A 15,014-nucleotide genomic window follows, 5' to 3' on the forward strand; every position below is an offset into this window, starting at 1 on the left:
TTTGGGGAGGCCATGGAGAACGACTTTCAGACGGATTCGAGGAGATTCTGGTCCACCATCCGGCGTCTCAGGAAGGGGAAGCAGTGCAGTGTCAACACTGTATATGGTGGGGATGGTGCGCTGCTGACCTCGACTCGGGACGTTGTGGGTCGGTGGGGGGAGTACTTCGAAGACCTACTCAATCCCATTAACATGCCTTCCAATGAGGAAGCAGAGCCTGGGGACTCAGAGGTGGGCTCCCCCATCTCTGGGACTGAGGTCACCGAGGTGGTCAAAAAACTCCTTGGTGGCAGGGCCCCGGGGGTGGATGAGATACGCCCAGAGTTCTTCAAGGCTCTGGATGTTGTAGGACTGTCTTGGTTGACACGCCTCTGCAACATCACATGGACATCAGGGACAGTGCCTCTGGATTGGCAGACCGGGGTGGTGGTCCCCCTCTTTAAGAAAGGGGATCAGAGGGTGTGTTCCAACTACAGAGGGATCACACTCCTCAGCCTCCCTGGAAAAGTCTATTCAGGGGTCCTGGAGAGGAGGGTCCGTCGGATAGTTGAGCCTCGGATTCAGGAGGAACAGTGTGGTTTTCGTCCTGGTCGCGGAACAGTGGACCAGCTCTATACCCTTAGCAGGGTCCTGGAGGGTGCATGGGAGTTTGCCCAACCAGTCTACATGTGTTTTGTGGACTTCGAAAAGGCATTCGACCATGTCCCTCGGGGAATCCTGTGGGGGGTACTCCGAGAGTATGGGGTACCGGCCCCCTTGATAAGGGCTGTTCGGTCCCTGTACGATCGTTGCCAGAGCCTGGTCCGCATTGCCGGCAGTAAGTCAAACCCATTTCCAGTGAGAGTTGAACTCTGCCAGGGCTGCCCTTTGTCACCGTTTCTGTTCATAACTTTTATGGACAGAATTTCTAGGAGCAGCCTGGGCGTTGAGGGGGTCCGGTTTGGTGGGCTCAGGATTGGGTCACTGCTTTTTGCAGATGATGTTGTCCTGTTTGCTTCATCAGGCCGTGATCTTCAGCTCTCTCTGGATCGGTTCGCAGCCGAGTGTGAAGCAGCTGGGATGAGAATCAGCACCTCCAAATCCGAGACCATGGTCCTCAGCCGGAAAAGGGTGGAGTGCCCTCTCAGGGTTGGTAGCGAGATCCTGCCCCAAGTGGAGGAGTTCAAGTATCTCGGGGTCTTGTTCACGAGTGAGGGAAGAATGGAGCGTGAGATCGACAGGCGGATCGGTGCGGCATCTGCAGTAATGCGGGCGCTGCATCGGTCTGTCGTGGTGAAAAAGGAGCTGAGCCGCAAGGCGAAGCTCTCAATTTACCAGTCGATCTATGTTCCTACCCTCACCTATGGTCATGAGCTATGGGTAGTGACCGAAAGAACGAGATCGCGAATACAAGCGGCTGAAATGAGTTTCCTTCGCAGGGTGTCTGAGCTTTCCCTTAAAGATAGGGTGAGAAGCTCAGTCATCCGGGAGGGGCTCAGAGTAGAGCCGCTGCTCCTCCGCATCGAGAGGAGTCAGACGAGGTGGCTCGGGCATCTGATCAGGATGCCTCCTGGACGCCTCCCTGGTGAGGTGTTCCGGGCACGTCTAACCGGGAGGAGGCCCCGGGGAAGACCCAGGACACGTTGGAGGGACTATGTCTCTCGACTGGCCTGGGAATGCCTTGGGATTCTCCCGGAAGAGCTAGAAGAAGTGGCCGGGGAGATGGAAGTCTGGGCATCTCTGCTCAAGCTGCTGCCCCCGCGACCCGACCTCGGATAAGCGGGAGACAATGGATGGATGGATGGATGGATGGTGACCCACCGACAGATGCCTATGATCCAAAAGTGGATTGCGACCCAGTGGTTGAGAAACACTGGTCTAATGTGACATGGGATTTAGACTGTAGCATGTACAATAAATCTCCTCTCTTGTATAGGGATGGATTAAAGACAGTACATGAAATATATTTGTTGTCTCTTCTTATAATGTCCACTTTAGTCACTATATGTACAGTATATATAATATACATTGTGGCAAGTGGCTGGGGGTGGCACCCAGCCGGGATACCCGGAAAGACCGGAGGAGGGATTATGCCTCCTCCAGACCACGAGGGGGCGACCACCCTGGTGGCTTTGGGAACCACAGGAACAGAGGTTAGAAGCTCAACCCTATAGGGGCTCGTGGACACCGCCAGAAGGCGCCTCAATGCCTGAGGAGCCCTGACCCACCTGGAAATGCTGGGGGGAAGAAGACCAGGGACACCCAGAGTGCTTCCGGGTGCGCCGCTGGTACTTCCGCCACACTTGAGAGTGCCGGCGGAAGATCATCGGGAGGCACCTGGAGCACATCTGGGTGGGTTTAAAAGGGGCCGCCTCCCTCCATTCGAGGGCTTGACTCGAGAGGAAGAGAGACAGAGCTCGGGAGGAGAGGAGCGGAGTCGGCCTGAAGAGAGGACAAGGCGTTGTTGAGGCCTGGACTTTGGGGGAGCTTTGGGGTTGTGTGTGCACTTGTATATAGAATATCTATATATATAATTCACTAAGCTGACAGAACAAGCAAGACAACCATGGGATACACACGGCATAGCCACGCCCACCAACTCACAGAGACCCGCCTACCAATGCTAAGACCATGGGATACGATGACAACTCACAGAGCCCCGCCCACCAACAATTCACTAAGCAGCCAACCATGGCACACGCACGACAGAGCCATGCCTGACAACAATTCGAGCGAGAGTGAAAGCATTTGCCAAGACTGTTTTCATTAATCAAGAATGAAAGTCGGAGGTTCAAAGACAGTCACATACTGTCGTAGTTCTGACCATAAACGATGCCGACAGGCAATCCAGCTGCGTCATTCCCATGACTTGCCGGGCGGTTAACCGGGTAACCAAAGTCTTTGAGTTCCGGGGGGGAGTATGGTTGCAAAGCTGAAACTTAAAGGAATTGATGGAAGGGCACCACCAGGTGTGGAGCCTTTCGCTTAATTTGACTTAACATGGGAAACCTCACCCGGCCCGGACACGGAGAGGATTGACAGATTGATAGCTCTTCCTCGATTCTGTGGGTGGTGGTGCATGGCCGTTCTTAGTTGGTGGAGCGATTTGTCTGGTTAATTCAGAAAACAAATGAGACTCCCGCCTGCTAAATAGTTACGCGACCCAAGAGCGGTCACCATCCAACTTCTTAGAGGGACAAGTGGCTTTCAGCCATGTGAGATTGAGCATTAACAGGTCTGTGATGCCCTTGGATGTCCGGTACTGCACGCACGCTACACTGAATGGATCAACGTGTGTGTACCCGGTGCCGAGAGACGTGGGTAAGCCGTTGAACCCCATTCGCGATGGAGACCGGGGCTTGCAATTGTTCCCCACGAACGAGGAATTCCCAGTAAGTGCAGGTCATATGCTCGCACTGATTACATCCCTGCCCTTTGTACACACCCCCCCCCCTCGCTACTACCATGGTCGGGTGACTTGGTGGATTATATATAGAAAAGCAGCCGGAACTGCAAAGAACAATGAACAGTCAACGTGACTCACAGGCGCATGTGGACTGTACACAGAGAAAAGCGACTCAGGTGAGGAGTTGGGGGCGGGCACATGAGCAGGCAGTGTGTACTGAACGATGACTAAGAGATGACTAAGAAATCAGCAGACTAGAATGGCGGGGGGGCCGGGACGGAGGGGGCGGAATGGGCGTCCTTCCCCTCTCCCCCCATTACGCCCTCCGCGCATGAGCACCATCCAGCCACTTCCCTCGCTCTGGGAGGTGGAGGCGCGACGGCGGTCCTCCAGTTTTAAGTCACGGACAATTGTATGTTGGTTCGTAGCATGCATTGTTGCAATGTTACTTTTCTTGGTGGTTTATTAAATTACGGATTTTTCAAATGTTAATTTTTTTCACTGTGCTTAAAAATCATGAAAAAAGCGGCGTGATTATGCGGCGTATGCTACGCCGCGGGTTGGCTAGTTGTAAATAAATGTGTGATGCGGTGCTTCAAACAATGTCTGCCTGTCTGTGTCCGGGCCAGGTTCCACAATATATATACATGATATATATGCAATATAGGGTGGCACGGTGGCGCAGTGGGTAGCACTGCTGCCTCGCAGTTAGGAGACCCGGGTTCGCTTCTCAGGTCCTCCCTGCATGGAGTTTGCATGTTCTCTGCGTGGGTTTCCTCCAGGTACTCCGGTTTCCTCCCACAGTCCAAAGGCATGCAGGTTAGGTGCACTGGCGATTCTAAATTGTCCCTAGTGTGTGCTTGTTGTGTGGGTGTGTGTGTGTATGTGCCTTGCAGTGGGCTGGCGCCCTGCCCCTGGGTTTGTTTCCTGCCTTACGCCCTGTGTTGGCTGGGATTGGCTCCAGCAGACCCCCGTGACGCTGTAGTTAGGATATAGCGGGTTGGATAATGGATGGATGGATATACAATATATACGTACGCTATATACAGCATACATGCACTATTATAATTTAGTTATACATACGGATGGACATGGCGGATGGAACACCAGATGGCAGCCCCCCCTGGGTTGCAGCAGTTCCTAGGACTCCCGCAGGGCCTCATGGGAATTGGAGTTTGGTGCAGCCCTGTTGGGATCCATGAGTGCTGCCAGGAGGCACTGTAGCTGCTGCTGAGCCCTACAGAGCTGCTCTTCCACAACACCCAGAAGTGCTGCCGGAAATAGGCCAGAAAGCACCTGGAGCACTTCCGGGTGCATTATAAAAGGAGCCAGCAGCCATCACTCCGGGAGCCAGAGTTGGGAGGAGGGAGATGAAGCTTGCCGGGAGGAGTGGAAGAGAAAAGAGAAAGAGAAGGAGAATGAAGAAGGATTTGTGTATTGTGTGCTTGTGCTATTTGGACTGTGTTGTGCCTGTGTGAAACAGGGAAGGTGTTTCCCACAAGGAAGAAGAAAATAAAAACGCATGTGTGCTTTGACCTTGTGCCTCTTGCATCTGTCTGTATCAGGGTTGGCTTTCACAACATATAAATATAGATATATCCATTTAGGATAACAAAATGTGAGACTCTATCTTGGCAGCATCAGGTGGAGGTCATGACCAGCATGGAAGTAGGAATGAAACCATGAAAGAGTGCAACACCTAACCTAACTTTCATATGTTTAGGATGTGGGTGGCCCATTCTACCGCAGGACACATCCACAAAAACACCTACACAAACTCAAGTGGGGACTGGTTTTTTTTCAGATGTGAGAAGAGAACTGAATTACCTAGAGAAAAATGCCCACAGACTAAAAAAGAATAGCTAGACTCTACACAAATAAAATTTTGACTTTGTAATATTTTTGATATTTGATATTTCTTAAAAGTTATCTGGTGGTAAGAATTAAAATCATCTTTATTTATTTTTTCCTTGGGAACATGAATTTGTACTGAAAAAATAGGCCTGGATAACTATAATTTTTATATGAGCTATGTTCAAAAACGTTTAAATGCTCTTAATACTTTTGTAATGCAAATACACTTCGTACTGCAGAAGACTAACAAACCAGGGAATCAACACCCATAAAATAGAAGGGCAACTTAGATAGGAACCTGCCATGCTTCCCTTAGAGTCCTAGAGGGCAGGTGACCCAACATTTACTAGGGTTGTCTGCCCCTCTGGTCCAATACAGAAAGTACATTTGGGGAGAGATCAGATGAAGTAACAAAAACTTGTGAACACTTGAGGAAAAATGGCCCCCGGACAGAGAGCATTGGACTATGCTTTTAGTATGGGCGGCTTCAAGGCTGTCAGAGAGGTGAATGAAAGTCTCAAAGGAGCAGAGATACTAGGAGCCTCTAAGCACAGCTCTAGGTCTGTGTGTGTTTTGTGATTATTAGATTGACACTAACTTCAGAAATGATGCTAGGATTTCCAGAAGTGACCATGGGACACATCTTAAAGACATTATTATTGCAGCTTGACTGAGTGTGGAGTAGGGAAAAGAGAATGAAGAGAGACAATACAGGACTGCACAAGTGTGCAAGTAAGTGGATTGATATTCTATGGATCAATAAGGGTTCAAAAACCTGTACAGCACAGAACTAAGAGCCTGCAGTTGCCATTATGTTTCCCCTACATTATCCTTTGCGTTGCCCTTTTTAGCTCTTCTCTATATTTTTTATTTTGTTTTTTTCTAAATAATTGGGTGAGGGATGCTGTGAGAGTATGTTGACTATATATAATTCTCAGTAAATTTGTTGTATTAAACTGTTCAATGATCTCAGTGGTCCAGAACTGTATCCTCCAAAAGTATAGAAGCCTTCCTTTAGCTTAGTAGGTTAAGATGTCTGCTAACTTTGTCCCACTGCTCTACCGAGTTCTCTGAATTTGATGAATTTCAAGTGCAGAAGAGGCAGGCCAGGATCAAAATGTAATAGGCCCGGAGCTAATGTATTACTATACATACGTGCACAGACTTTGACTGAAATATTGTATAACAAGTAATACTTTGAAGAATAAGAGGACATATTGTGTGGGCTATGGAGCAAAATACATGTAGAAACACCAAGCTTTGGCAGAATGAAACGTTCCATTGGGATTCCACAGAATGCTCTTATTTTCCTTAAGGGTCAAGCTTCCGCTTCAGAGAGAGCTGGAGGACAATAACTGTTTAAAAGCACACAGAAGTGATGCTATTGTAATGAGGAGAGAGGCCCCTGCTTTAGTTACATTGGAAATCAAATCCCCTCTAGTAAAGTGTTACATTTATTTAGCCTGATCACCCTCAGACAATGCTGCAGCTAAAACAAAACTTCTTCTTGAGATTGCAATTTGAGTAAAGATTTGTGTTGTATACTGCAATTTATGAGTGATGCCATTTTAATCATACATTTTATAATGCAGAAAGAGAACTATGAAATAAAAACAGTTAAATGAAATTACATCAATATTCCATAAACAAAGAAAAATTGTACATTAAACGGTCTTGCCTAGTCTGCACTTAGCACTCACCATGAGAGGCACAATAATAATAAGATTAATTAGGATAGAATGATAACTTTGTTTTGAGCATGTTTGAAAGGACAGTGGTTGGGGAAAATAAAAAGCTTTGTGAGAATTCTTGTGAACAAAAGAAAAGTATAAAATAAACAGTGAAAACTGATAAACATGAGTTTGTTGTAAGGTACCCCTACAGAGACACACACGGACCAGTCCCACCCACAGATGCAGGAGTGTACTCCTTAGTGATGGCTTTCCTGCAATAATAGCTGAGACCCAAAATGGCAATGTAGCACATTGCCCTGTAAAGCATAGTTAACAGCATGAGCCAATGGTGGGGTGTAGACCCAGACAAGCAATCAAGATAGAAACTAGGGTAAGCATGACATACTTGATTTAAAATCTGCAATCCAAAAGCAAGTACCAAAAGACAGGCTGCAGCTTTTCAAATGGTGAGGGAAGAAGGCAAGAGCAATAAACATCCAGTAAAGCAAAATATAAGAGCAGAATCCAAAGAAAAGGGAAGGAAACCGGAGCACCCGGAGGAAACCCACGCAGACACAGGGAGAACTCCACGCAGGGAGGACCCGGGAAGCAAACCCAGGTCTCCTTACTGTGAGGCAGCAGCGCAACCACTGCGCCACAGTACCGCCCTATATATATAGAGGGACACAGACGGCAAGGGGTCTCCATATTTCCCATAAGGGGATCCAAACTGTCAAGGCGTCCCAGAAAAAAAAGAGGACCCGGGGAATGAACAGGTCACCTGACAAAGGGAAACGTGAGCCGGTATGCTCGCGTCCCTTTAGGAGCCATTCTCTGCAGGAGCAGAGAGACACCCCAAACTTGGCTGGCGTACCAAGGGAATAGACGTGCCCGTCCTGTTTTCATATCCCAAGGGCACGGGAGAGAAGTAGGGTTCGCCGTTGTTATGAGTGCCTTAGGTACTGGTCATCTGTGGAGGTGTTGTCTGTACAGTGTGACGGAGGACACCTGTAGGTGGCATCGTGGCAGCATCTCTACACCCTTTTCTGCTTTGTCTATTGCAGGACCGGACTATGGACAGAAATATGTCGGTGCCCTGCCGTGGAGGAAGACCTGCCCTCGTGGTGGGGCCGCTGCACCCTACGGGCTTCAGCTGAGGGTGGAGCACTGTAGCAGATGGCTGGGGGTCCTGCCCAGCCGGGATGCCTGGAGGGTCCGGGAAAGGAGCAATACTTTCCCTGGGCCATGAGAGGGCAGCCGCTCTGGTCTGCGTGGGGGCCACGGGAGCAGAGCTTGGAAGCTCAACCTGGTTGGGGCCCCTGGTCACTGCCAGGGGGCGCCTGGATACTTGTAGAGCCCTGGAAGGCAGCACTTCCGCCACACCAGGAAGTGCTGCCGGAAGAAGATTCCAGGTACGTCCGGAGTGCTTCCGGGTGCAAGAGCAGGGCTTCCACCACACCAGGAGGTGCTGCTGGGAGAAGATCAGGAAGCACCTGGAGCACATCTGGGACTGGAGGAGTCGTGTGTGAGTCACTGGAACCTGTTGTAAATAGTGTGAAATAAACCGTGTGTTGTAGACATTGGTGTCGTGTCTGTCTGTGGCCGGGCTATCTGTTACTATATACTGTATGTATATATATATATATATATATATATACATACATACATACATATATGGCATTGTAATATAAATGTTGAAACCAGCTTTATTTTTTCTTGTTTTTCTTTAGTCATTGGCAACACTGGTGTCAACAATAAAGATGCAGCCTGTTTAGTTTTTCATTGGGATTTCAGGGATTGATTCTAGAAGTACTTCACTTTCCTTTGGGAGTGCACTAACCTCATTATTTTGACAGCTTATCTTAGTAGCCACCATCCAATAAATAATGTGGTGGGGAAAAAAAGCAAACTGTACATTACAAATGCTTTAGTAGCCCATTTCCAATAAGCAGCGTTTCCTTGTGCATGTTCAAGGTATTTTTAAGAAACTAATATGGAAAGGTGTCATCATAGCTTCATGCTAAAATGAAAGAAAGAAATACAACAGCAACATAGCCATACCTTAATATTAAAATAAAGAAGAAACAGAAGTATAGCTTTCATTTTATGAAGTTGGGTTGCATAGTAGACTTAAGTTACTTCACACATTCAAGGATGTCATTTTCACTTTCTGCTTGTATGGATTCAGCACTGTTTCCTTTTCATAATAAATGTTTTCTCTGTGTTCTAAAATTGGCCAGCAGCCATACCAAATGCACTTCAGAATAGGCACTCCACCTGAAGCTAAGCATGTTCGGGTCTGGCCAGTACTCAGATGGGAGACCAACCAGAGAAAGTTTGGGTTGCTGCTGGAAGAGGTGTTGGTGAGGCCAGCAGGGGGTTCTTACCCTATGGTCTGAATGTGGATCCTAATGCAGTGACAGGGACACAGTTCTGCAAAAATTGAGGTCCTGATTCTCTGTTGTCATAAATAATACCTGCCATATTTTGTAAAGAGAGATTGTATTCCGATGTCCTGGCTAAAGTGTTTGCCACAGCCTGGTAATTTTGGCCCTCTAGTTATCCCCTCTGTCTTACTGGCGAACTACCTCTCACACCTTCACTACCTAACAGGTAATGTGTGGTGAGTGTATTGGCGCAAAATGGCTGCCGTCACATCATCCAGGTGGATGCTTCACATTAGTTATGGCTGAAGTGGCTCCCCACTTACTATGTAAAGCGTTTTGAGTAATGAGAAACACGCTACATAAATGTAAAGAATTATTATTATTATTATTAATCCCAATAATAATAATAACAAAATTGAAGTTCAATAATCAGATGGTAATTACTTCATTACACCAAAGGCCTCAGGAAGTCAAGTGGACCCTGTCAGTTACTTGGTGGGTTTAGTGATCAAGAGTGCCCTTGGTGAAATGAAGTAATGGCCATCTATTTTTTGAACACACTTTTTCATTTCAATAAGCCACTGGCAAACTTGGAAATTAACCTTGAATGAGACGTCAGTCCATCACAAGGCACAGTGTTCCACTCACAAGGTTTAGTTCAGGGATGTCCATTTTCTTATTATGTTTGTGATTGGCAGTGCACAGACAAAAAAAATTATTTGATTAAGAGAAGAGCATGGTGAATCCATCCAGGCAGTGACAAAGTCAGAAAGTGAAATGACATCCTGGAATGTGTCTACTATTCCACTCGGCTACCCTAAAGAAAAACTACATCATAAAGGTAGGCCTAAAATCAATTATAAATCCTTTGCTGCGTGTGTGAAATTATGCGTGCAACATTTTGAGAAGAGCACTAAGAGTTAACAGTTAATATTTGAAATTTCTTCTTTAAGTCAATTTTTAATTGCAGGATGCCTTAACAATGACATATATTCACAAATCTACGCAAACAGTGATAATATGGATCATTAAGTGATTTGTTTTTTTTAATAATTCTTAACATCAACTGTAGCCTTACCTTCAATAATGTGTTTTCTGGAAAGGCCTCTCTCTGTTTCTGCTCTGAATATAGAAACACAAACACAACATATTATATAACAGCCACACACATGTGCACTTGATTATGTACTCCCCATTGCATACACAAGATTTACAAATAATTAAAGTAATAATTAAAGTATTCCCTTTATTCAAATCTGTGAGCATTCTATGACAAGTTATAATCAACTGCACACCTATGCTTTAGCATATTATTGTTTAAATTTAAACTCTTAACTGCCCGGCTGTCACAAATAAACATAAGAGATCTGTAGCACCTGAGGCGTGCAGCTTCCTCAGTAAAATTCGATTTCTCCATTTGCTGTATGCATCCAGATGTCTTTATTCACTTGAAATTGTCTTACTATGTTAAAGCATCATGCAGTTTCACATGAGTATGAAGCATTATATTTAATAATCAGTTGTGAGGAAAGTCATTTATTTATCAATCATAAACTGATTTATGCTAGATGAAGTGCAGAGGAGCTGCAGTCTAAGTGTTTGGGCTTAAGGCAACAATAATAGCAGGCTATTTATCAGAGATTAATTAGTACCAGTCATTCAGAACAGTCAGTGATCTTCAGGTGCATGTTATCCTGCATTAACCCTGGTTCCATATAAATGCTTCAATCCGAAATATCACCAGCCAGATGTGATGATTGGATTGATCAGCAGTACTGGGTGTAATCAGTTGTCAGAGTACTGAAGTAATCACTGACTTCAGAGTGAAGGCAGCTACAGTACAACTGATCGATTAGAAATGCCCTCGGCACAAGCTGACTCCTGCTTCCCACTGCCTCCCCACTCCTTTTCTGGCTGTAGGCAGCAGTATCTTCATTGACTGGCTGATCAATTCATTGATTGAGGGACACACTGCCGCATACTGTACTGTATCCATTGCTTGAGAATTGTCAGGAGCCAACGGCAAATTTTGCTTCTAAATAGGTAGAACTGAGAGGTAGAGAGTAAGCATTAAATAAACTGAGTGGAATAGAAACACAATATTAGCACCATTCACCTAAAGTAGACCCCTATACATTACAAATTTTACTTCACTTAGGCTCTATACCATTAAGTTGGTCAATGGTGTTTGTGGAATGTTTAATCCACACCTCTAACTGTATAAATGACCCTGAGCAAGTCACTTCACCAACATCTGCTTCCACTGTACAAATACAGGGACCAGTAAAATGTTATACTCCATGGGGCTATGGCACAGGGCTGTGCGGCTGATCCTATTGAGGTGAATATAACTTGAAGCCATGTGCCCTTACCCCTCAGCCAGGCACACAGATAGAGTATGGATAAAGGCTCTCCGACTGGCAGTGGAAGGAAGCCAGCTAGATGTTGCAGACACTTAACGGGAAGCAGGACAAATGATGGTCTCCAAATGGACATCTTTGGGTGTCTTATCCCGAAAAATAAAAATAAAAACAGCTGGGTTGTGTTACAACAGATAGATGAGTTAGGTGAGAACAGTTCAAGTGTTGGAGGGAAGATTCAATGCTTGAGCTGAAAGAGGAGTTTAGTGTAAGATAGTAGGGAAATTGTTCCCATGAGGTAGACAGCCATTCTTGTTTGTAGTGCAAGGACCTTAGAGGAAAGGAAAAAAAAAGGTTTTTGATGCTTTTTATCCTCTTTCATAGCTGAATATTGACAAGAGCATCTAATATTTTTTACAAAGAAAGAACAGCTTCAGGTCCCAGTCATCTGTTCACTGTGAATTTCATTAAACGCGACAGTTTTTTTTTTGGGATGCTCACTCTGCCTGGCACATTTAAGATTGCTTCTGTGCTCAAGTGCCTGTAGCTCATGGCAGTTAACACATGGCAGGTATTAAAAGGCACAGCAAGACTTCACAGCCTTTGTGACAGTGCATACATAACACACACACACACACACAACTGCTGTGACAATTAATACTATATCATCATAGGGCAAAAGAGCTTTAGGCCTGGTACAGAGAAGAGGACTTATCGTTAAAAGCCTTTAATAGGGGAACCCACACTGATGACTGGAGAGCCAATCTAAGGATCGTTTTGACTAAAGAAAAGCTGCCAGGGGTCAGTATGGTAAATGCTTTAAATGGTCCCAAGAAAATAATTATTTAAAGTGTGTGGAAGTGATAGAAAGGTTGTGAGGAGGGTAGCTGAATATCCCTAAACTGTTAGATGTCACAAGAGTGAACAAATGGGAACCTTTACAAAGTGCAGAAAGAGTAGAAGTTCTCATTGGTGTCCAGCCCTTTTATTAAAAAGGGGTGTTTCAGGAATGTAGGGAAACCTGAAGCTAACAGGGAATGCTCTTGGGAATTGTCCAAAAACTTTCAAAGAATGGCCTTAATCCCTAAAGTCAGGGGTAGGCAACGTCGGTCCTGGAGTGCCACAGTATGTGCAGGTTTTTGTTCCAACCCAGTTCCTTAACGAGAACTCAATTATTGCTGATGAAGCACATATTGCTTAAGTGACATTTTAATGCTTCATTTTAGTGGTCTCGCTTGTTAAGGTTCTCCAACCTTAATTGCTTATTGCAATCTTAAACTGCTGCTTACAGTGTTTTAATTGCTCCTTATTAGCAATAAGATGTAAAACAGGGGTAGGCAATGTCGGTCCTGGTGAGCCGCAGTGGCTACAGGTTGTCATTCCAACCCAATTGCTTAATTAGAAACCAATCATTGCCAATCTCAGACCTTATTTAATTTTATGGCTTGTTAGTCTGTGCAATGTAAGGCTTTTATATCGTAGATTTTTTTCCTTTCCAAGGATATCATCCAAATGATTTGAAGCCTAAAACAGATCATTTTCAGTCTGTCACATTTTTCTATTAAGTGTTTTATTAAATCAAACCGTGCATGATGAACACACACAGATGTAATTGGAAAAAAGCTAGCTGGAGAACTGCTGGCTGCTTTGTCTTTTACATCTTATTACTAATAAGGAGCAATTAAAACACTGAATGCAGCAGTTTAAGATTGAAATAAGCAATTAAGGTTGGAGAACCTTAACAAGCGAGACCACTAAAATGAAGCATTAAAATGTCACTTAAGCAATATGTGCTTCATCAGCAATAATTGAGTTCTCGTTAAGGAACTGGGTTGGAACAAAAACCTGCACATACTGTGGCACTCCAGGACCGACGTTGCCTACCCCTGCCTAAAGTGATTCTGAGGATTACTCCGAGAAGCTTCACCTAGGAAGTGTTTATACGCCAATTTCTGTATACGATCTATTATACTTACAAGCCAGAGGTGATTTGGAGTATATGTTTTGACTGATAGTTAGGCAATTTATTATTATTATTATTTTTTTGCATATGCCAAGGCAGAGGGGTTCAGCTTCTATAGTTGTGGTCAAAGGTTTTGAGAATGATATAAGTATTGGTTTTCACAAAGTTTGCTGATTCAGTGTTTTTAGATCTTTTTGTCAGATGTTTCTATGGTATACTGAAGTATAATTGCAAGCAATTCATAAGTTTCAAAGGCTTTTATTGACAACTAGTCATTTAGCCCGTTACAATAACAGGCGCTAGAACAGTAGTGCATAAACATTAGTAGGAACAGTCTATATTAAATGGCAAGGGACTTTGACCTCATTCTTTTTGTTGGTCGTATTTTTCTTTGTTTCAGCCTTTCTTTTGTTGATGTTTACTTGCTGAGCTGACCGTTCTTCGTGGGCTGCCGCCGTGTATTGTGTGTCTTTAATTTTCTGTGACAGTAATACTGTCTTGTACGGTTCTATTCAATAAGGGCTTGCACAAAAAGGCGAGCTTCAAAAGGGCGACCTCAATTGAGCGCGGCGAATAAAGGCTTTACGCGCGCCTTTATTCGCTGCGCCCAATTGAGGTCGCCCTTTTGAGGCTCGCCTTTTTGTGCGCGCCCTTATTGTAGGATACCGTCTTGTACGTCCACTGGCTTGTACGTCCGTAATATACCTTTAATTTTCTCTGGCGGTAATACAGGCGTGCGCGTCGGTAATATGCCTTTAATCTCCCCTGACAGTAATACTGGCTTGTATGTGGCTGTAATATGCATCACTGTACTGTGTACCATTAATTTCCTCTCGCAGTAATACTGGTTTGTAAAACACCTCAAACTTTCTCTGACAGTAATATCACGCATCGCACCGTGCCCCGCGCATGCGCACTTCACCAGAAGACACCCACACACGGACACCTGGACGCACATAGGGATTTTATATATATAGATTACATTAAGTTTATGCAAAGAGTCAATATTTGCAGTGTTGGCCCTTCATTTTCAAGACCTCTGCAATTCACCCTGGCAATGCTGTCAATCAACTCCTGGGCCAAAATCCTGACTAATTGGAGCCCATTCTTGCATAATTAATGCTTGGAATTTGTCAGAATTTGTGGGTCTTTTTTTGTCCACGCACCTCTTGAGAACTGACCACAAGTTCTCAATGGGATTAAAGTCTGAGGAGTTTCTTGGCCATGGACCATAATTTCGATATTTTGTTCCCCGAGCCACTTAGTTATCACTTTTGCTTTATGGCATGGTGCTCCACTATCCTGGAAAAGGCATTGTTAGTCACCAAACTGTTCTAGGATGGTTGGGAGAAGTTGCTCTTGGAGGATGTTTTTTGAGTTTTTTGCATAGAT

General features: G+C 45.1%; 1 protein-coding gene across 1 annotated transcript in view; it reads right to left on the minus strand.

Annotated features, from left to right (window-relative positions):
• Positions 1–15,014, minus strand: part of kcnab1a (potassium voltage-gated channel subfamily A regulatory beta subunit 1a) — a 356,546-nt gene that overhangs the window by 88,830 nt on the left and 252,702 nt on the right. The window contains exon 7 of the mRNA XM_028794498.2: positions 10,378–10,421. Within this exon, the coding sequence (XP_028650331.1) occupies positions 10,378–10,421 (44 nt within the window). The remainder of the gene's footprint in view (positions 1–10,377; positions 10,422–15,014) is intronic.

Source organism: Erpetoichthys calabaricus, chromosome 2 (genome assembly GCF_900747795.2).
Source record: "Erpetoichthys calabaricus chromosome 2, fErpCal1.3, whole genome shotgun sequence".
NCBI classification, from domain to species: domain Eukaryota; kingdom Metazoa; phylum Chordata; class Cladistia; order Polypteriformes; family Polypteridae; genus Erpetoichthys; species Erpetoichthys calabaricus.